General features: G+C 39.7%; 1 protein-coding gene across 18 annotated transcripts in view; it reads right to left on the bottom strand.

Annotated features, from left to right (window-relative positions):
• CPEB3 (cytoplasmic polyadenylation element binding protein 3) overlaps positions 1-23102 on the bottom strand; it is a 276927-nt gene that overhangs the window by 138107 nt on the left and 115718 nt on the right. For 13 of the 18 annotated variants that reach the window (XR_016222134.1, XM_051823381.3, XM_051823389.3 and 10 more), the window contains 3 exons: positions 14934-14957; positions 2713-2880; positions 355-444 (listed from right to left, as the gene is read on the bottom strand). Coding sequence is in view for 17 of the 18 variants with exons in the window: in XM_051823381.3 (XP_051679341.2) it covers positions 355-444; positions 2713-2880; positions 14934-14957 (282 nt within the window). In the remaining variant the exon portion in view is untranslated. The remainder of the gene's footprint in view (positions 1-354; positions 445-2712; positions 2881-14933; positions 14958-23102) is intronic. The other 5 variants (XM_070057624.2, XM_070057623.2, XM_051823384.3 and 2 more) reach the window with 1 other exon arrangement.

Here is a 23102-nt window from a genome sequence, read left to right as displayed (position 1 = left end):
ATAAAATTTGACCATAATCTTTCCCTTTACTATTGCTCACATTCCTCCACATCTTTTCTCCCAGAATAACGAAAAGTTAGCAGGATGCTCCTCCAAACAGAGTCATGTTCCCCCAAACAGACTCACGGGACCTCATTGCCGAAAAAGAAGATGCCATGAAACAATCAGTGTGCTCCTGGGGAGCAGAGTCTCCAAGTGAAATCAAAATACACAAAAGGATGATTAATGTTAAAATGTTTTCCTAATTAGGGAACAAAAAGTCAACAACTATTTCAAGAGTTAAAAGGCTGGCTTTTATTGAACTGTCATGCTACCCCCCAATATGCAGCAGTGGAGACATGTTCAGTGCATTACCTTTAGGAGGAAAATACGATTTGCTTTCAGCTTTGTGAGGCCAGTCCACCACGAGAGGTCCAAACCTGCGAAAGCTGGCAGTGATCTCATCTGCAAAACAGAGAAGGGATCGTAGCAAAAGCGAAAAAATTATGCAGTCAGAATAGCACAAAACATGTCTTTTTATTAAAAAAAAAAAGAGGTTTGAGGACTATTCCTAAAGTATTTTTACAGATGTCAAATCCACTAAGTGAAATGCCATTGATTTTGTGGACATTTGGTTACTTACTTTTAACCACGCAAAGTATGTTTCTAACTAACTATAATTCATTTCCCCTTACTAACAATAAACTTGATGTCAAGAATTTGGGAGAAAAAAATCTGATATTAGCTAAGGTGACCACTATGCCAAGTAAAATCCGAGTCTAAAAACAGAAATGCTCTGATTTTTTAAAAAGACAAAGGTACAGGAATATATTTAAAATATACTTTCATGAGTATGAAACCTCTGGTTATTTTAGAAACACAATTCTTTTGATGAGAGGAAGGGATAATAAGCAGGTAATTCTATTTGGTGATACGAAAAAGTTAAAAGCCAATGATCACTTTACTACCTACATGCTACACATCTGGGAAAGAATATTTACAAAAAATTACAGCTCAATAAATTTATTTTCTCCTTCTGGCTTTGACTCAAAGGAAGATATAACCTGGTTCCTACCAAGATTTAAATTGCCACTCTCGAGCCCATCAAAAAATTTGTTTCAAAGGAAATCTGATAGGTAAGATTAACATGAATATGAGAATGGTTTGGAGGAAAATGGGCTTCCAGCTACATACATCATAGTAACTCTAAAATAAAACAACTTTCAGAAACTTTTCTTGTCTCATCATAAAGAAAAGAAACTCATGATAAATTAAAGAGGTATCATAGCTAGGATAATACTAGTTGAACAAGTCTTTTTTGAAAATATTTTTTAGCAGAATTAAAGTCCACTGGAATTAGAATTCTTTTTCCTGAACTTTATCACAATTGCATTTCATTCATTTATTAAACAAATATTTACTGATATCCTAATATCCTACCAGGTGCTAAAATGAACATTTTTACTGACTTTAAGTCAAAATTCACTTTTAGATGGTAGTTAACTCCAAAATATTAAGAAAATTATAATTTGTCTTTATTCTTTTTTTTTTAAAGATTTATTTATTCATTTGAAAGGCAGAATTACAGAGAGGTAGAGAGAGAGAGACAAAGAGAGAGAGAGAGATCTTCCATCTGATGGTTCACTTCCCAGATGGCTGCAATAACCAGAGCTGTGCCAATCTGAAGCCAGGAGTCAGGAGCTTCTTCCAAGTTTCCCACATGGGTGCAGGGGCCCAAGCACTTGGGCCATCTTCCACTGCTTTCCCTGGCCAATAGCAGAGGGCTGGATTGGAAGTGGAGCAGCTGGGACTCGAACTGTCACCCATATGGGATATCAGCACTGCAGGTGGCAGCTTTACATGCTACATCCCAGCACTGGCCCCTGTCTTAATTCTTTTAAAGGTTAAGGGGGGGGGGTATGCTTTTCATTAACAGGTATTTACATTAAAAAGTGTTATGGTACAGTATGATGGACATCGTTCTAACTGCACCATTGGCTACATATTCCTGGACAAATTATTTCTCTCTGGGGGCAAGCATAGGACAGTAGGTTAAACTACTACCTGCAACACCAGCATCCCATATGGGTGCCAGTCTGAGTTCTAACTGCTCCATTTCTGATCCAGATCCCTGCTAACGTGTCTGGGAAAGCACTGGAGGATGGCCCAAGTATTTGGTCCTCTGCACCTACACAGAGAACTGGATGAAGCTACTGGCTTTGGCCTGGATCAGCTCCAACCCTTACAGCCATTTGGGGAGTGAACCAGCTGATAGAAACTCACTCTCTCTGTTTCTTCTTCTCTCTCTGCAACTCTGTTTTTCAAATAAATAATTTATTTAAAAAATTCTCTTTGATCTTCCATTTCCTCATCTACAAAAGACAGATGATACACTTCAAAAGATAGCCATGAGGATTAAATGAGAAAATTTAACACAAAATGCTTAGTACAGTAATCTTACTTATGGTAAGAGTTTCTTAAGTATTAGTTGTCACTGTTGCTATAGAATTTATCTCCAAATTAATAAATAGAACCTGGCAAGATGTTGGAAGACTGCTATGTTGCTACATATGAAAAAACAGACCTAATGTATTCTTCCTCATTTATCAAATATTCCCAACTTTTACATTCTAAGATAAAATGTCCTTTACTAAAGTTGGAGGGGAGAATCAGGTTCAAACCACACAAAGAACAAACCCGGCATTTGTAAAGTCATTAAGGAATGCATAGTACCTTCATCGATATCAGGAGGAAGGCCTCCAACAAACACTTTTCTAGAGTAGCGTTCCACTCGTTCTCCATTTTGACAGCGAGTGGGAGAACTTAAGCCAGATGACAAGGCCTGATCCCCATGGCTGTCATCCAGGAAGGCATCTTCAAAGGGAAAGAGAGAAGACCGACCTGAAACAAATGTGGAAGTTTCTGTAGTTAAAATTATTTTCCAGGACAACAATGCATTGCTAGAAGCCCCAAGTACAGAGTGAAGCATACAAAAATATGTTTCTTGGGCTGTGGAGTTTTCAAAGACTCAGCAGCTGAAGATTAGCAGGTCTAAACAAGCTTACATCATCATTTTTGATTGAGGGCATATACAACACTGAGATGACTGGATTCATATCTAAGGAAGAATTCTCAAAGCTTCAGTTGTTTTCCTCACTAAAAACTTACTACGTTGACTCATACAATCCTTATCACATCTGCTAAGAGTATATTTAGCAGCTATTTTTCCTTTCTTCAGTCATTTCTTAAAATAAATAATCTCTATTCATAGATTTTTATTTGTTCTTTATGGTGCCATCAGAGGCTCACTTCTGAAGATTGGCCCCGAAAGTTAAGGGAATTAAATAAACTGATATAAGAGGCTGGTAACTTCTCTTCTGATAGCAGGAATAAAGATCATGAAGTTTGGGGCCAGCACTGTGGCAAAAGGGGTTAAGACACTGCCTATGTCACCAGCATTCCATATGAACACCAGGTTTGAGTGCCGGCTCCTCCACTTCTGATCCAGCTCCTTGTTGATTTGTCTGGGAAAGCAGCAGAAGATGGCCCAACTATTTGAGTCCCTGCCACCCACATGGAAGACCTGAATGGACTTCCCCACTTTGGCCCAGCCCAGTCCTGGGGACATCTGGAGAGTGAACAAGCAGATAGAAGACCTTTTTCTCTCTGTAATTCTTTCAAATAAATAAAATAAACCTTAAAAAAATCAATCAAGTTTCCCCTGTCATCCCAAGCTACTCCAATTTGGAAATAAACATCTACAATAATAAAAAATGGGGCAAATAAATAAAAACATATAAATTGTGTACATTAAGAGTATAAGTATAGATAGAGTTATGATATCTTAGCCTTATTTATCTAGGCTGTTATTTTATACCACTCAACAAATACATAAAAAGACTAGAGTTATTTTCATTGTTAACTCTACAAATAATGTTACAGAGAAAAGGCAACTACCCTTTCCACACACTGTAAGAAAGGCATCAGCAGTAACAGTCTGTTAATAAATATAATACAATAATGCCATTTGGCATTATGTTTGTTTAAAAACCAATGTATTTCCTGTTTGAGTCTGTGAGTTAGTTCCTGGTAAAACTTTCCACTAGATTCCACTCTAAAAAAATAAACTGCCTGTAGCTTCTATCTTTTTGAAAAAAAGAAAAATCCCCATCTAAAATAAATTAATACATTCTTCAAAAATAAAGAACAGTCTTCCCCATTTCGTCTAGCTTGTCCATAGTTCCCTGAAACCTGTTTTGGTCACAACAGCCAACTCTAAAATAGGATATAAATAGCCCTAGAAAAAATACTAACCATTCATTTCTTTTACCAAAAAAAAATAGTTACTAATATAACTCTGTTTATTTTATGAACAACCCAGGTGGTGTAAGAAAGGAACTGTTTTGATGTTGGGAGTTAATAAATAAAAGGACTGAAGAATTTTTTGTTCAGCTCTTCCCAGCTTAGCTACAATGAAACAGAACAAAATGTGTCACCTATCTTTTTTAGCTTGGCAGGAACAAATGATGGTAAATTCTCATCCCCTGATATTTGTTTTTATCACTGAGGGTAAAAGAAATAGATCTGTAGCAACTAGAGGCAAAATGAACTTCCCAAAGACATTCAGAAATACTCTCCCACAACTGACAGGTTAAATTCCACATTGTCCACACCGGCTGGATCACATGCTTACTCAGTGTCAGGCACACACCCACATCTACATTATTCCCAAAGAACGTTCCTACTCCCACCTCTCACCTTTAAGACTAGACACATGAGGTGCTCAAAAAACAGAAGCTGGTGGAGGGGAGGGAAAAACACAATCACTTGGGAAAACACTGCATATTTCATGCCCTTCCTAGAGTTTGGTCCTCATTAGAAAATAAAAAGACTGAAAAGTTCTGCAGCAAAGAAATATTAACTTACTCCAACATTACCCAAATTTAAGGGAAAGGAAGATTTAACACACAAAACACAGTAGAAAACATCTCAGGAAATATTTATTCATATTCCACGGATATCCACAGACAAGATGCATCTCCGCTAGAGGAATGCCAGCCTGGTGAGGGTGATGGGCAAGGGTGCAATTATAAAAAATAAAGAGGTAAGTACCAAGACAAGGCTGCACCATGCAACCCAAGAGCACAGCGGACTGCCCTCCTGGAGAGAAAAGGAAAAGACCTGGAGAACAATTGTACAGGAGAGCATTTGGAAGAGAATCTTGTGGCAGTGAGGGTTTCCAGGGTAAAGAACAAGAATCCACAGAGAAAATGCTTTCACAACAGCTCTTGATGTTTTCTTCAAAACCTATTCCTTTTCCAGCATTCCCTAAAAGTCTCAATAAAAATGTTTATTATGCAGACCAGATTCATCCCAAAAATCTAAAAATCACCTGATGTCTCCTTCTCTCTAATATGCCATTGTCAAGTCCATCCCTCATTAAGTCCTAGTAATTCAAGCTCCAAAATAAATCTTCCACCTGGTTCTCTCAAATCTAGTCCTAAACACCCTCAGGTCCAGACCACCATCACCTCTCCTCTGTGCTCAGTCTAATGAGTGTTTACCATAGCTTCTTTTGTCTACAGACTTCTATTCTATACTTCCTCAATGCTGTGCCCACAAAACAAAGTTGTCATTTTCAAACATTAATCTGAACATGTAACCACACCCCTCATTCCCAATTTTAAAAACCCTTGATGAAAGTACAGAAACACTGCTGTGAACATTGCATACATCTACATTTTAGCGGCTTTCCCTCCCTCCTGTTCACTAATCTCCAACCACAGAATTTCCTTTCTGTTTCCTGATTAGTCTTCTTTCCAAGGGTCCTAAGGCGCAAGGTGTTCCTTCAACCAAAAACAAAAACCCATTCCACTTTCCTAATTAACCACTACTAATTCTTTGAGTCTCCGCTTAAAAGTCATTTTGTTAGGTGGAATTTTCTTGAGCCTTTAGATTAGGGTAGGTCTCTTTTTCCACCCATGCACAGGACCCTATACTCCTCCTTAACACTTTCCCTAATTACCATTATACTATTTATGTGGGGTTACACTGGGTATCTCCTTTCTCAACACCATTAAATTGTAAGCTCGATTAGTACAGAGACCAACTTACTCTTGTTCACCACTTTCTTTTCCTATCCTAATTAGGGCACATAAAGGCACTCAAAAATGTTAAATTCAGGGACCTTCTTGTGGCACACTGGGTTGAGCATGTTGACCATCCTATACGGGTGCTGGTTCAAGTCCTGGCTACTCCACTTCTGATCCAGCTCCCTGTTAATGTGCCTGGGAAAGCAGCAGAGGATGTCCCAAGTGCTTAGGTTCCTGCCAACCATGTAAGAGACATGGACGAAATTTCAGGCTCTTGGCTTCTGCCTGACCCAGCTCTGATTGTTGTGGCCATTTAGGGAGTAAACCAGTAGATGAAAAACCTCTCTCTGTCTCTCTTTCTCTCTAAATATAACTCAGATTTACAAATAAATAAATAAATCTTCTTAAAAATGTTAAATATGAGGCAGCATCAGGGAAGGAAAACATGTACAAGGACAGACTACTGCAGGTATGTGCTAGAACACAGTACACAGCAGTGAGAAAGGCAAGAGACACCTTTCCTATTGCTTTTATTAGATCAAGCATTATATTTTATATATAAATAAATAAATCTCAAATGTATATATTTAAGGCAGAGTTATAGAAAGCAAGAGAGAGAGAGAGAGATCTTCCATTCTCTGGTTTACTCCCCACATGTCCCCAATGGCCAAGGCTGGACCAAAATCAGGAGCCAGGAATTTCATCTGGGTCTCCCACATGGGTACAGGGGCACAAGTACTTGGGCCATCTTTCAATGCTTTCCCAAGCCATCAGCAGAGAGCTGGATGTGAAGTGGAGCAGCTGGGACTTGAACCAGAGCCCAAATGGGATGCTAGTGCCACTGGCAGATGCTTAACCCACTATGCTATAGTGCTGGGACCAAAATATGGACAGTTTTGAAAATGGGCTATGGGTAGTTAAGAAATTTCCCAAGGTCTTCAAATGAAAGATGTCTTAGTAGTAATCAGTGTACTATATACTTTTAACAAGAAAGCTGCCCTTGGAAATAAAATGGCTAAGAATGAATGCATAAATGATGTTTCTCTAATTGTAGGTAAGAATTAAGAATATAGGTTTCAGATAGCAATTCCAAGATCTACTAATCTGTGGAGGTCAGGCTTGAAAAATCTGCACTTTTCACATATTTATCAAATGACTCCTATGCTAAAGTTTAAGAATCACTAGGGTTGATGCTGTGACATAGCTGGTAAAACTGTCACCTGCAATGCTGGCATCCCACATGGGTGCTGGTTCAAGAAACAGCTGCTCCATTTCTGAACCAGCTCCCTGCTAATGTGGCTGGGAAAGCAGAAGAGGATAGCCCAAGTCCTTGGGCCCCTTAACCTACATGGGAGACCTGGAAGAGGCTCTGGGCTCCTGGCATCGGCCTGTGGTCATTTGGGAAGTGAACCAGTGGATGGAAGATCTCTCTCTGCCTCTCCCTCTCACTGTAGCTCTGCCTTTGAGATAAATAAATCGATCTTAAAAAAAAAATCACTGAGATGGATGTTATTGGTCTTCACTTGATCTTAGCCAAAAGGCCAAGAAGCGGATGTTATTGGTCTTCAGCAGACAGCATTGAGAAAGGGATGGTATGAAGTGTGTAGAGGCTTGGGAAAGATCAAGTTAATCAAGTTAAGGAAAGTATACCCTCAGGACTGCAGTATAACATCTATGATCTAATCAGCTTTACTGTACCATGACTGCCTAAAGTATTGGAGGAAACAAGGAGCTGTCTGCAGGAAGCATTTCAAAGACAGAACTGCAGAGTAAGAACTTCTGTTTACTCAGAGCAGAGCAATTCTTACATAGAAACACCAGGTAATTACTCCTCTGCAGGACAGAATCGTTCATCTGACATTTCAAGAGCATGAAAACCATCTATTTCCCTCTGCTCTGATTATAACCTCCTGAAAGACTACCCTATTAATAAATTGGGCTCTTTGCTATTGTGAAGGGGTAACTTGTGAACTCGTACACAAATAATCAACCACTGAAATTCTATTTCTACAAGCATCCAGTTAAAACATTGGTGTTCTGATTTGTCCAGTGAATACTTGTCACGTTGGTATTCATGCACTCATTTGGTGGCATAAAATCAACCTCAAGACAAAATCATTCCCAGCAAAGTGTAACATTTTAGTTCTTGCACATGTATTACTGAAACGGAAACTTTAAGAGGCTGCAACTAAAGGGTGCCCCATGAGAAGTCCTGGTTTCCCATCTAGCATCTCTCTGACATGTATCTTTTCTTTAAGGGAAACAGTCCCCAAGATCAAAATGTTTTAAGAAAGCCACATTACTTACCAAAAATTAAATCTTCTATACAGAATGTATAAATCTGCCTTAGAAGTCCGATATTTCCACATAAAACATTTATAGTCAATATTTCAATAGAAGCAAGAGAAAGATTTCTCAACTGCTATAACTGGCCATTCAACTTTCTACCAATGATCTGGTTCTCTGGAAGCTACTTTCAGTTCCTATTCAAAACAAAGCTTTTGTTCTGAAAAAACAGTTCCCTGGGAGTATGATAAATTCCAGTACAGGCTACAGCAAATGACCTTGGGTAAGACATTTCATTTTCATTTGTCCCATTTGTATAATCAAAGATTGAACTATAGGAAAAGGTTTCAAATCCCTCAGGACAGCAGAATCCTTTTTATTACACAAAACTCTTATGTAATAAAAAGTGATCTTATTTTGTATTAAGAATATTAAAACTTCACAGTAGGTATCACAAACTTAACGTGCTTACAGTAGAACTCTTGTTATCTACCTTAAACCTATTTAATCCACTTGCTTAATCCAGAACCTGAACATCATTTTCTATCTTTTTGTTTAGTCTCCACATTTGGTTCATCAACTTGATGCCATCTGTTAAATTCTACTGTTGATTTTCCTGAAAATATGTTAAATTTGCTCACTTCTCTGCAACTTCATTGCCATCACCCTATCCTAACCACCCTTATCTCCTACCTAGACTACTGCCCTAACTGGGCAATCCACTTCTCACTCTGCTCCAAACAGCAGCCAGAGTTCTCTCAAAAACATAAGTCTGATCACTTGACCTGCTTTAAAGCTTCAAAGATTTCCTCTTGCTCTTGGAGCAAGTTCAAAATCCTCACCAGAAGCTAAAGTCCAGCAAGATCAGATTCTGTTTTTTCCTCCAAGCTCATCATTCTTTCTTCCAAACTCATTTTAAGATGCCCTCCTCCCTCACTCCAAGCTTCAGCCATTTTAGGCACCATTTATTTCCTCAAAGTAAGCCCTTTCCTGTCTCAAGCCTTTAAAAATATATATGTAACAGTATTACTGAAATATAATTTACATACCATACAATTCACCCATTTAACCCATTAGCAGTTACTCTCCATTTCACCTCAACTTCACAGCCCCAGGCAACCGTTAATCTCCTTTCTGTTCCAAAAGATTTGCCTATGCTGGAATTTCCTACAAATGGTACCCTAACAATACTTTCAAGGTTTTTCTATGTTGTGGCATAATCAGTTACTTTGCTTCAAGTCTTTTACACATGGGAGTTCCTTCCACATCCCTCTTTTAAAATAACTGCTTTATGATATCTGAAATTTCCTTTAAAATACTACAGAGGAAAAGGGGAGAGGAGAGCATATATAGAATAAGATTGGCAAAAAAGTTGATGATCAATGAATTGAGTGATGGGTATATCATAGTTTATTGAATTATTTCATATTTGAATATACTTGAAATTTTCCATAATAAAAAAATCTTAGAGACAATTGTTTCTCCATCCTTTGAGTTCCAGTTTATTTATTGTTTTACAAGATATATTTATTTATTTGAAAGGCAGAGTTACAGAGAGGGAAACAACTCTTCCATCTGCTGGTTCATTCCCAGAATAACTGCAATGGCCAGGACTGGGCCAGGCCAAAGCCAGGAGCCTAGAACTCCATCTGGATCTCCCATGTGGATAGCAGGGACCCACGCTCTCAGGTCATCTTCCGCTGCTTTCCAAAGTTCATAAGCAGGGAGATGGATGGGAAGTAGAGCAGCTCAGACTTGAACTGGAGCTCTGACATGGGTTGCCAGCATCACAGGCGCAAGTTTAATCTGCTACACTACAACACCAGATTCTGAGTTTCAGTTTAAATATCACCTCTTCAGAGGTGTCCTCCCTACATTAGAGGGAATCTCCCATTCTTTCCTGCCTAGTACTTACCACAACTGTTAAGAATCAAAGTGTTTATTTCCTTGATTTATTGTCTCTTCCTATCAACATGAAAAATGAGTAGGGTCAGAGGTCATGCCTGGATTTCAGCACAGAGTAGGCAAATGCTTAATGAATAAAATGAGTAGAAGATCCAGAACAACTCCTTCATTCTTTATTTCAGCCCCTCCTGGACCAACTTCCCACAAAACTTAAAAAAAAAAAAAAAAAAAAAAGTAGGATCTTATTCCCCTACTATCTTCTATGCTCAAATTTTATGACTTTAAAGACAAAAAACTTAAGTATTATATCCATGAAAAGAAATCCATGTCAGAAAAATCTTCAACTCCTACCCATATTTTATGCTGCAACCATCCATAACTTTAAATAAAACACTCATATAACTGCGTATGAGTTAGCAGAACGGATGTTTGCACCATGGTCTCATCAGAACAGCTGATCACTCCCAATCCCCTCACGCAGGATTTTGATAGACTTGATCTCAACTCAGTATATACATTTGTTTTACTGGACTTCAGAACATTCATTAGCAACTAAGACACCCAAGAATGTCAACAGATTTTTTTGGACTAAATTTTTGCAGAAGTATATTTATAATAGTAACTCAAGACATTCTTTATTTATATTATTTACAAGGATCTATATTCTCCTTTCTGCTCTACAACTAGGAAATTCTGATATACATTAAGAACAGAAAGGGAGTGGCTGGTGTTGTGGTAAAGCAGGTAAAGCCACCACCTTCAGTGCCAGCATCCCATATGGGCACCAGTTCAAGGCAGGTAAAGCAGCCTGAAATGCTGGCATCCCATATGGGCGCCAGTTCAAGTCCCAGCTGCGCCACTTCCAATCCAGCTTCCTGCTGATGTGCCTGGGAAAGGAGTGGAAAATGGCCAAAGTCCTTGGACCCCTGCACCTATGTGGGAGACCTGGAAGAGGCTCCAGGCTCTTGGCTTTGTATCAGCCCAGCTCCAGCTGTCGTGGCTGTCATGGGAGGGTGAACCAGCAGATGGGAAATCTCTCTTTTTCTACCCCTGCTTCTGCCTCTGCCTCTCTGCAACTCTGTCTTTTAAATAAATAAATAAATAAAATCTTAAAAAAAAAAAAAAAGAGTCCACTGGCCTGTCAACAAGAACTCAAAAATTTTGCCAACATGGGTATTTAATACAGAGTATGAGTTACAGTTGAAGTTCTAAATCATAGGTAGAGAGAAGTAATATCAGCAAATCTACTTGTTATGCTTTTAAAAAAGATCAAATGTCAATTAAATCTCTGATCAAATGAGTAAATGAACATGAGGAAATATGCTAGTTCATCAAAATTATACTATGCAGAATTGGTCCAGATGAGTATATCTCAAGGAATGACAGTGCTAGAAATGAGGTAAATCCCCATGGCTATGTCACTGCATTTAAGGAAGATAATATGTCTTCTTTTTCAGTGTTGGGAACAGAAGACTAAAAAGCATGGACCAAACATATCTGCCTATTCTTTCATTACAGAAACCCAACATTCAATCTTTCAGCACTCTACCTCTCTCTCACACATACAATTTTGATTTTCTCTTCTTCATTTATAACTATCAAACTTGCAAACTTACAAAGAGCAGGGACCAACTCACTCTAGGCCGTATTTAGTATAACACTTGATACAAAGAAGATCACAGCTTTTGAAAACAATGAAATCAAACCTTACAAATAGATATAGAGATAGTGACATGGAAAAAGAGAGAATAATTTTTAAAGGAGCTTAGAAAACATGTGATTTTATATTCCTGGGGTACAGCACTTAATATAATATTTATAGAAGTATTTTTAAAAATGCCCAACTCTGTTCTGCACAGATATGTATTACTTTAATCCTAATAAGTAAGCATTTTATAAGGGCTAATTGTACACATGGTATAGTGTTAGGCAAAAGAGCAACTGTCCTAAAAGAACTTCTCTCTAATAGAAGAATCAGGGCATATAATAAAGACAAGAAGAATGCAAGGGAGCAGAAACAGAGGAAAACGGTATGCAAGGTCAATAGGCAAGGCTTTCTGGAAAGGATAAGGCTTAAATTAAGGCTTGAACTACTGAAGTAAAGATATGCCTTAAAGAAGTAGAAGAGGGGCCAGCAGGTTAATCTTTCACTTGCGGCCCCGGCAATCTATACAGATGCTGGTTCTAGTCCTGGCTGCTCCTCTTCCAATCCAGCTCTTTGCTGTGGCCTGGGAAAGCAGTAGAAGATGGCCCAGCACCCATGTGGGAGACCAGGAAGAAGCACCTGGCTCCCGGCTTCGGATGGCTGCAGCTCCAGCCATTGCAGCCATTTGGGGAGTGAACTAATGGAAGATCTTTCTCTCTGTCTCTCCCTCTCACTGTCTGGCTCAAATAAATAAATAAATCTTAAAAAAAAAAAAAGAAGAAGAAGAAGAAGTAAAAGAGAGAAAGCATAGTCAGTACTTGTGATGGCTGGAGAGTGGCAAAACATGTGGACTGGTGAGAGGAAGGGGAGGTGGGGAAAATGGAAATGATGAATCTGGTGAAACACAGAAAGACCAGGATCATGGGGACCCTGAATGGTGAATGAGAGTGATACAAAGTGGTGTTTCATAAACAGTAAGAAGAAAAAATGGTACAGGAGAAATGAACACGTATAAATGAGAGGGATAAGGCCTGAAAAACTAGAGGGAAAATCTTGATAAGATTTGGTGACTGGGGGCCAGCGCTATGGTACAGCAGGGTTAAGTCGCCTCCTGCAGTGCCAACATCCCATATGGGCACCAGTTTGAGTCCACTTCCAATCCAGCTCTCTGCTATGGCCTGGGAAAGCAGTGGAGGATGGCCGGAGTCCTTGGGCCCCTGCACCCACGTAGGAGACCTGGAAGAAGTTCCTGGCTAGGGCATTGCACAGCTCTGGCCATTGCACCAAATTGGGGAGTAAACCAATGGATGGAAAACCTCTCTCTCTCTCTCTCTCTCTCTCTCTCTCTCTCTGCGTAACTCTTTCAAATAGATAAATAAATCTTAAAAAAAAAAAAAAAAGATCTGGTGACTAATACGTGAGATGAGGAGAGGCCAGGGCCTGCTCTCTACTCTCCAGAAGGTGGTTCATTCCTTACTCCTCCCTAACAGTAATTATTTTTCTAACAATGAAAAAAAAATAGTATGATACAATATGAGTTTTAATGATATCATTTCTAGGCTTTAATGTTTTAAATTTAAAAATAAGGCAAAAGACATGAATGATATTATTTCTACAGTTAAAAAATAATCAAGTATACAAATGTTTTTCTACATGGTGATATTGAAAACAAAAGTGGTATGATTTCATGATACATACATGTTAGGTCCTGCCAATATTCATTCATTCAACAGATATTTAGAATAAGTAAATACTAGGAAGTCAACATCATTATGTTTGAGACTTAAGTCAGAGACAGCCTGATGAATGTAAGCATTAGCAAATAAGGAGTCAAAAAACATATTCTAATATTGGCTCTAGCTTTAAGCGGAGGTTAGACAAGTGAATTACTCCATCTGATTCAGCTTCTGCAAATGAGCAGCAAACTAACGCAGATTGGTAGTATGCTTTTCATTTACATGTTGCTTTTTTTTTTTGGACAGGCAGAGTGGACAGTGAGAGAGAGAGACAGAGAGAAAGGTCTTCCTTTTGCCGTTGGTTCACCCTCCAATGGCCGCCGCGGGGGTGCAGGGCCCAAGCACTTGGGCCATCCTCCACTGCACTCCCTGGCCACAGCAGAGAGCTGGCCTGGAAGAGGGGCAATCGGGACAGAATCCGGCGCCCCGACCGGGACTAGAACCCGGTGTGCCGGCGCCGCAAGGTGGAGGATTAGCCTAGTGAGCCCCGGTGCCAGCCTTACATGTTGCTTTTTTTAACTAGAACCTCATTAACATTCTGAAGTTGGACAAGATTGGATTTATTATCTGATCTAAGACATAAGGCAATGATTACAGCCTAGGTGTTTGACCTTAAATACTATCTTCTTTGTAATACATTAGATTTCCCCAAGCCACTTATAAAATTACTTGAAAAAACTAGATATAGAAATGCTGTAAGATGGTTAAGGCACTATACAAATGAAGGTTACATTATTTTGTTTAGGCTTCACTGGGAGATAATGCAAGGTTTTATGGGAACTAAAAGGCTAATCTGGGATCCCTCTAAGAAAAAGAACATAAAAATTAGGTAAAGACTTTGGAATAGACTCCTGGAAGTTAGAGTCCCTGAAATTTAAGCTTCATTTAGCTTCTGAGTAAATCTGTTTCTAGATATAACAAAGAAAAAAACAATCAGCCAACACAAAAATTGTCCTTTAAAACCTAACTTTTGCTTCCGAAGTAGTATAAAAAGAACACCAGGGAATACAGGGCAGAAAAATATTTATGTGTGGCCTTTATATTCTTATATTCATTTATAATAAGCCATATAACAAAAACTTCCAGATACAGTCTTTATTAGGATTAAAAGAACAAATCAACAACTAACACTTTATAATCAAAGTGATAAGAAGTATTTTGCTAAAATATTAAGCTAGAACATCACACCATACAATAACTATTGCTTTATACTCATATGGGTATAAACATGTACACACTCATATTTACTCACAATTTGGCAAGCAAAAGATCTCATTAAAAAAAATTTACCTCGTCTTCGCCCATAGCTCCTGGCTGCATGTAAACACAGAAGAAAACCATGGGTATTTGTATCAAAATGATGAATTTAGAAATTAAAAAAAAATCACACAAACCTTTTCTAAGTATTCTTGGAACTATTAAATCAGTCTGGAAACACTGTTCAATTTGACTACTAATACACTTAAAAAAAAAACCTTTATGAAGAACAACCTAAATCATATCTTAAAGAGATACTGAACTGGATGTGGCAGCCTCTGGAAAAGATACAATGGGTGCTTAAGTTTTACATGCTTTAGAAGGATTTATATTGGGGTCTATCATCCTATATCAAATACACAATTCTTTCTTTAAAAATATGACTTATAAGTCTTCATTTGTACTTTACATCACCACCAGATATTACTCAAAGGAAAAACCATTCATTCTAAATAACTAAAAATTGTATGTGGTCATTCTGAATTTCTTAACACACACACACACACTTTATAGATTCCCCTGAAAAACATATAAAAATTTTACATATAATTAGTTCTTGCCTTACAGAATGTACTTCTATAAAATTGCCAGTAAAGTTTCTCTTATTCTTTCCATTTACTTTCCATTCAATATCACAGTTGGGAGAAAACAATACTTTTTTCATTTATAAAGTGAACTAGTTCATGCTTAATAACAGAATGTTCTGAAGGTCTTATTCCCCTTCAAAATTCAAGGCCTACAGAATGCATTGTCACAATGTTTAATAGAGTTAGACCATGCCATCATATGTGGCTAGGAGATCCTGTCATCCAAGATGATTTTCAAAGTGTTAAGTGTCTTAAATTTGAAATCTCAAATTTTACAAAAACAAATGAGAACTTTATTCGATCCATTTTTAAAGTGTGAAATGTCATAAAATTAGTTTGCACTGAAAAAAGAGGATGATATGGAGTTCATTTGTGGTAGAAGTCAGGAAACATTAAAGAAAACAATTTCTCTCTTAGGCAAATAATCCAGATTTTTCAGCTCAACAGTTGAAATACTACCTGGCTTAAATGTTATTTTCATTAAAAAAAAAAAAAAGAAAAGAAAAGAAAAGAAATACCACCTGGCCAATCTCATCTACTATTTTCTACTTTCCCTCAGACATGACATTCACTCTTGAATTCACATCTTTAACTTTTTCAAGTTTTCCAGTATTGAAACCCTAAAAAGGATTATTTAGTTCAAGCACTATTTTTTCCCAACTTCTCCCATTCTACACTAGCCAATGGGAAAAAATTCTTCTTAATTTACAAAGCTATTTACTGTTTACATTACTTACAAAGAAGTATTCCAACGAATTTATCCCCCAACATAAATTTTAAGTTTCCTAGTATGACTCCCCCCAAAGCCTGTTTCATTCATATTAATCTGAAATTATACTCATAGACAATACTAAAAAACAGATTAAATAAACTGACATAATAACACTTTTCTATTTGTCCCATTCTTCCACCCCGATGATATCATCCTGCCTGATAACCCACTGAAAAATCTTATAAAGGGGGGAAATAAAATATTCTTTTGTTTATTTATTTTATTTTTTAAAATGTATTTATTTATTTAATTTTTTTGACAGGCAGAGTTAGACAGTGAGAGAGAGACAGACAGAGAGAAAGGTCTTCCTTTTCCGTTGGTTCACCCCCCAAACGGCCGCTATGGCAGGCGTGCTGCGCCGTTCGGAAGCCAGGAGCCAGGTGCTTCCTCCTGGTCTCCCATACGGGTGCAGGGCCCAAGCACTTGGGCCATCCTCCACTGCCTTCCCGGGCCATAGCAGAGAACTGGGCTGGAAGAGGAGCAACCAGAACAGAACCCAGCGCCCCAACCGGACTAGAACCCGGGGTGCTGGCGCTGCAGGCAGAGGATTAGCCAAGTGAGCCGCGGCGCTGGCCTAAAATATTCTGTTTCAAAATTACTCATTTCTCTCCTAAATAATAAATTCCCATTTTTTCCATTATAATTGATTTTTGGCCAGGTGTCTAGTGAAAAAGAATATGACTGTAATATTAAAGCATAAATGACTCATTGGGCATTAACACACCTAAAGAATAAAGAAGAATGCTGTGCACTAAAATCTTCAACTGCCAAACTCTATTATTCTATTCAGGTGATACAGAACATAAAGTGAACAGATCCAGCAGGCTTCGGGGTAGGGAGGAGCATCCTAAATTGGAGGGAAGCAAAGAGTTGCTAAAGATCTACTTGGGAGTTTCAATCAAAGCTTCCAAGCTCATGATTTTTGACAGATGGCTCTTTTTTGCCATTGCTGAACAAAGACTAAAAATTAGCTGAGGACTCTGATATCAAGGCGGGCAGGATGGTACGTGGAATAGACATATCTTCAAAGCAGTGATCTGATGGGGCCGGCACAGAGAGTGAATAGATAGTAGATCTTCCCTTCCTCCCTCTCTTTTTCTGTGTCTCTACCTCTCTATAACTCTTCTTTTCAAATAAAAAGAAAGAAAGAAAGAAAGAAAGAAGGAAGGAAGGAAGGAAGGAAGGAAGGAAGGAAGGAAGGAAGGAAGAAATCTATGGACTCTGGAGCCAGACTGCTTATATCACCAAATCCCTCACTCTCTAGTTGTATAATTTTGGAGAGCTTCTTTCTTCTTTCTTCTTTTCTTTTCTTTTCTTCTCTTTTCTTTTCTTTTCTCTTTTCTTTCTTTCTTTTTGGTTTGTAGATAAAATTTTTTTATTTAGAAAACTTTTATTTAATTTAATAAATATAAATTTCAAAAGTACAACTTTTGCATTATAGCGGTTTTTCCCCCCATAACCACCCTCCCACCCACAAACCATTCCATCTCCTACTCCCTCTCCCATCCGATTCTTCATTAAGATCCATTTTTAATTATCTTTATATACAGAAGATCAACTTAGTATATACTAAGTAAAGATTTCAACAATTGCACCCACACAGACACACAAAGTATAAAGAACTGTTTGAACACTAGTTTTACTGTTAATTCGCATAGTGCAACACATTAAGGACAGAGATCCTACATGGGGAGTAAGTGCACAGTGACTCCTGTTGTTGATTTAACAACTGGCCCTCTTATTAGGTTTAATCACCTCCCAGTAGTATTAAATTCCTAGAGAGGAAAGTCCATATCTTATATTCCTTTTTTTTAGTGTAGATCTTAAAATTTTTTTTAAAGATTTGTTTATTTATTTGAAAGCCAGAGTTAGAGAGAGAGAGGAAGAGAAAGAGAGATTTTCCATCTGCTGGTTCACTCCCCAGATGGCCACAATGGTCAGGGCTGGACCATGCCGAAACAAGGAGTCAGGAGCTTCCTCCAGGTATCCCACGTGGGTAGCAGGGTCCCAACACTTGGGCCATCCTCTGCTGCTTTTTCCAGACCATCAGCAAGGAACTATATTGGAAGTGGAGCATCCAGGACATGAACTGGCAACCAAATAGGATGCCAGTACTGCAGGTGGCAGCCTTACCTGCTATGCCACAACACTGGTCCCAAAAATTTGTTTTAAATTTATTTACATTTTATTTTAAATGTAGAGAGACATTCACACAGAGAGACAAGGAGAGATCTTCCATCCACTGGTTCACTCCCCTGTGGGGAGCAACTCGGACTAGACTGTTACTGGAATTAAGACTTATTCTATGCATCTGCTTTCCCACAATATGGCGCTGAGAAGGGAGTAAAAACTTCTACGCAGCTGCCTCTCGCCAACTTGAGTGATGACCTGCAGGAGCTGATCCTGCTCCTGATTGCAGGAGAGCAGCGTACTCGGCGTGTGGGTAGCAGAGTTGGGATTGGTGGAAGAGGACTATAAAGGAGGAGAGAGACAACATGCACCAGGAACATCTATCTGAAGGAACACCTGTGCAGCCCCCGAGAGAGCCGGCCAGCGGTGTGCCGCTCCCCCGCGGAAGTGGGGAAAGTGGCAGGGGGAACCGCCCTTCCACGGAGGTGGAAGGGACGGTAGCCAACCCGGGAAGAACCAGCAGCAAACCCGGGGAGGGCCGAGCAGACAAAAGAACAGTGCAGGGTCCTATGTCGTTCCTCCGCGATGAGGGGGAGCGACATAATGGTGCCGTGACTCGGATATGAAGCCTAGGCAGGGTTTAGTGTCGTTCCTCCACGAAGAGGGGGAGCGACACTCCCCCAAAAGCTCACAATAGTCAGGGCTGGGCCATGCTACAGCCAGGAGCCTGGAACTCAACTGGATCTCTCATGCAGGCGGCAAGGAGCCAGGCATTTGAGATAACATCTGCTGCCTCCTGGGGTACAGATTACCAGGAAGCTAGATCAGAAGCAGAGTATCCAGGACTCAAATCAAGCACATGGGAGGGGGGCTTCCCAAGCACTGACTTAACTGTTGTGCCATATGCTTGCCTTTACACTTCTTTTACTATCCTCTAGTGTACCTGGCAGAATGATCTATACCAAATAGGTACTCAACAAATATGGCTTGTTAGCTGAGCGAACAATCAAGAGAGGGAGTAACATATGTTTGATGGCCTTTGCAATGTAGACCAAGTCAGTGGTTTAAAATTTGATCAAGTTGTTCATTTACAAACAATCTAATTAGAGTCAAACTCTTACCTTTCAGGGAGGTAATGAACACAAGAGACATTTGGGATTACAAAAGAAATGCTTTCCCCTGGAAACAAATATGACTTTTAAATGAGAAAGAATATTGAATAACTAAACCTATAAGAGCCAGCACAAAATGATCTCACACAGGTAAAAAGGAAGTAATCTAACTCCATCTTTATAATATACTATCTATGGTATGATGAATTTATATGAGATGTAACAAGATGCAATATTCTTGTAAAGTTCTATCAACTTCCTCCAAGAACTTGAATTATTAATTACCAAATATCACCAACCTTACAGGTAAAATTATTCTACTGTGGTTACAGTTGTCTAGGTGGCTACAAGGGGAGCCAAAAGGGAACTTCTGAGATACTGTCAATGTTTCTGTTTTCTAAAATTTATTTATTTCTTTTGAGAGTCAGAGTTACAGAGAGAGAGGGAGAGAAAAAGAGAGCTCTTCCATCCGCTGGTTCACTTCCCAGATGGCCACAACGACCAGTGCTGGGCCAAGCCAAAGCCAAGAGCTTCATCCAGGTCTCCCATGTGGCTGGCAGGGGCCCAAATACTTGGGTGATCTTCCACTGCTTTTTCCCAAGCCATCAGCAGGGAGCTGGATCATTAGTGGAACACCTGGGACCTGAACCAATGTATATGGGATGCCAGTGTGGCAGGCAACAGGTTTATTTGCTACGCCACAAAATGATTCTATGTTGATTTGTGTACTGATTACATGGGTGTGCTCAATTAGTTATAATAAAATTCAACCGTGTATTTATTAAATACATATTTGTGATTTGTGTACTGTTTGGTATGTATGCTATTCCTGAATAAATAGTTAAATTTAAAAAATACTCCAGAGGTAGGATTTGGCCTAGTTGTTAAGATGCAGGTTAAGACACATCTCACGTTGGAATGCTTGGGTTTGAGTCCAGGAGCCAGCCACTGGTTTCAGCTTCCTGCTAATGCAGACCCTAAGAGGCAATAGATAATGGCTCAAGTAATTGGGTTCCTGACACTCACATGGGAGAACTGGACTGAGTTCCTGGCTCCTGGCATTAGTCCAGCCCAGCTCAGTTCCAGCCACCGTGGTCAAGCGGAGAATGAATCAGCAGACAGGAGCCCTCTCTATCTGCCTTTGTCTCTCTGTCAAATTTCACACACACATACACAGACACACACAAACTATAAATATTGTATATTGGTTCAGTGGTTATAAGATTAGTGCAGAAAATCCAAAATGTTAATATTTTTGAAGATTTTATTTATTTTTTTTATTTGACAGGTAGAGTTAAACAGTGAGAGACAGAGAGACAGAGAGAAAGGTCTTCCTTCCATTGGTTCACCCCCTAAATGGCCACTATGGCTGGAGCTATGCTGATCTGAAGCCAGGAGCCAGGTGCTTCCTCCTGGTCTCCCATGCAGGTGCAAGAGCCCAAGTACTCGGGCCGTTCTCCACTGCCTTCCGGGGCCACAGCAGAGAGCTGGACTGGAAGAGGAGCAACCGGGACTAGAACCCTGCACCCATAAGGGATGCCGGCGCCACAGGCGGAGGATTAACCAAGTGAGCCACGGTGCTGGCCCGAAGCTTTTAAATCATACACTTGAAAAATGCAATTTTAAAAAAATTTAGAGGCCGGCGCCGCGGCTCACTAGGCTAATCCTCCGCCTAGCGGCGCCGGCACACCGGGTTCTAGTCCCGGTCGGGGCGCCGGATTCTGTCCCGGTTGCCCTTCTTCCAGGCCAGCTCTCTGCTATGGCCAGGGAGTGCAGTGGAGTATGGCCCAAGTGCTTGGGCCCTGCACCCCATGGGAGACCAGGAAAAGCACCTGGCTCCTGGCTCCTGCCATCGGATCAGCGCGGTGCGCCGGCCGCAGCGCACCGGCCACGGCGGCCATTGGAGGGTGAACCAACGGCAAAGGAAGACCTTTCTCTCTGTCTCTCTCTCTCTCACTGTCCACTCTGCCTGTCAAAAAAAAAACCAAAAACAAAACAAAACAAAAAAAATTTAGACTTTAAATCCATCAGAATGAATATTAAAAGGTATATGCATTTCACAGCGGGAAATGCAAAAGTTATTCCAGAAATAAGTCTGCATGGTCAATGACTAGTACATTGTGAATGGCAGTCTCACATTAAATGTATGGTGCCTTGCTGGACATATGAGGAAACACAAAAATGGATCTTTTTAAATTCATTATGACTTGGCCTGTACTAAGTTTTACATGGTTGACTCTTATAACTAGTACATATGACTTCCAAAGAGCATGTTACAACCTGTTGTTTTTATTGCTATTTCCAAAAGAGCATTTTAAGATTCACAGCAAAACTGAGAACAAAATGTAAAGATTATGTATACAGTCTCTACCCCAACACACGGCTCCCTAATAAACAACATCTCTCACCAGAGTGGTACATTCATTACAACTAACAAACCTGAAATGACACATCATTGTCACTCAAAGTCCATAGCTTAAGGTTCATACCTGGTGTTCCATGAACATACTGTATAATGAAATGCATTCACCAATATGTATCATATAGAGTAGGTCCACTGCCTTAAAAATCCTCTGTGCACCATCTATTTTGCCCTCATTCTCTCTTAACCACTGGCAACTGCTGAATTTCTTACTGTCTTATGCTTTTTGCCTTTTCCAGAATGTCCAACTTGGAGTAATACAGGATGGGGCCTTTTCAGATTGGTTTCTTTCACCTAGTAACCTGCATTTTAAGATATTCCCTATCGGCCGGTGCTGTGGCTCACTAGGCTAATCCTCCGCCTGGGGCACCGGCACTCTGGGTTCTAGTTCTGGTCGGGGTGCCGGGTTCTAGTCCCGGTTGCTCCTCTTCCAGTCCAGCTCTCTGCTGTGGCCCAGAAGTGCAGTGGAGAACGGCCCAAGTGCTTGGGCCCTACACCTGCATGGGAGACTGGGAGGAAGCACCTGGCTCCTGGCTTCCAAATGGCGCTGCGCGCCGGTCGCAGCAGCCATCTGGGGGTGAACCAACGGAAGGAAGACCCTTCTCTCTGTCTCTAACTCTGCCTGTCAAAAAAATAAAAAATAAAAGATATTCCCTATCTTTTGATCACTGATAGCTCATTCCTTTTTAGCACTGAATAATACTCCATTATCTGGATTTACCTCCACTTATGGATCCATTTACTTACTGAAGGATATTTTGATTTCTTCCAAGTTCCAGCAATTATGACTAAAGCTTCTATGAACATCTGTATGCAAGTTTTTGTGTAGACAAAACAGGAACATGTTTGGAACTCCTTTAGGTAAATACCAAGGGCCACACTTGTTCGATCATATGGTAAGAGCATTCTAAACAACTCAACTTTTCCAACCCTCTATGTCATAATTGACAAAATGTTACAGGAAACCTACAGATCTTCTGAACCAAGAGGAATTATTTCTCTAATACAGAGGTGTTCTACTTGATTCTGCTAGAATACTTTAATAAAAATATTATGAAGTAAAAGAATAAGGAGCCTCATTTCAAGCCTCCTCAGCCTATTTCAGCACATTTCCCAAAACTTTTTCCTAAGTAGCAGGGCTCTTCTTCCCCCAGATAAAACCCAGTAAAGCAGGGCTGT

This window comes from Oryctolagus cuniculus, chromosome 15, assembly GCF_051225735.1.
Source record: "Oryctolagus cuniculus isolate XC-2025 breed Fujian yellow rabbit chromosome 15, ASM5122573v1, whole genome shotgun sequence".
Classification (NCBI taxonomy): domain Eukaryota; kingdom Metazoa; phylum Chordata; class Mammalia; order Lagomorpha; family Leporidae; genus Oryctolagus; species Oryctolagus cuniculus.
Note: the sequence above shows the minus strand (reverse complement) of the source record. Positions and strands in the feature narration are given on the sequence as shown.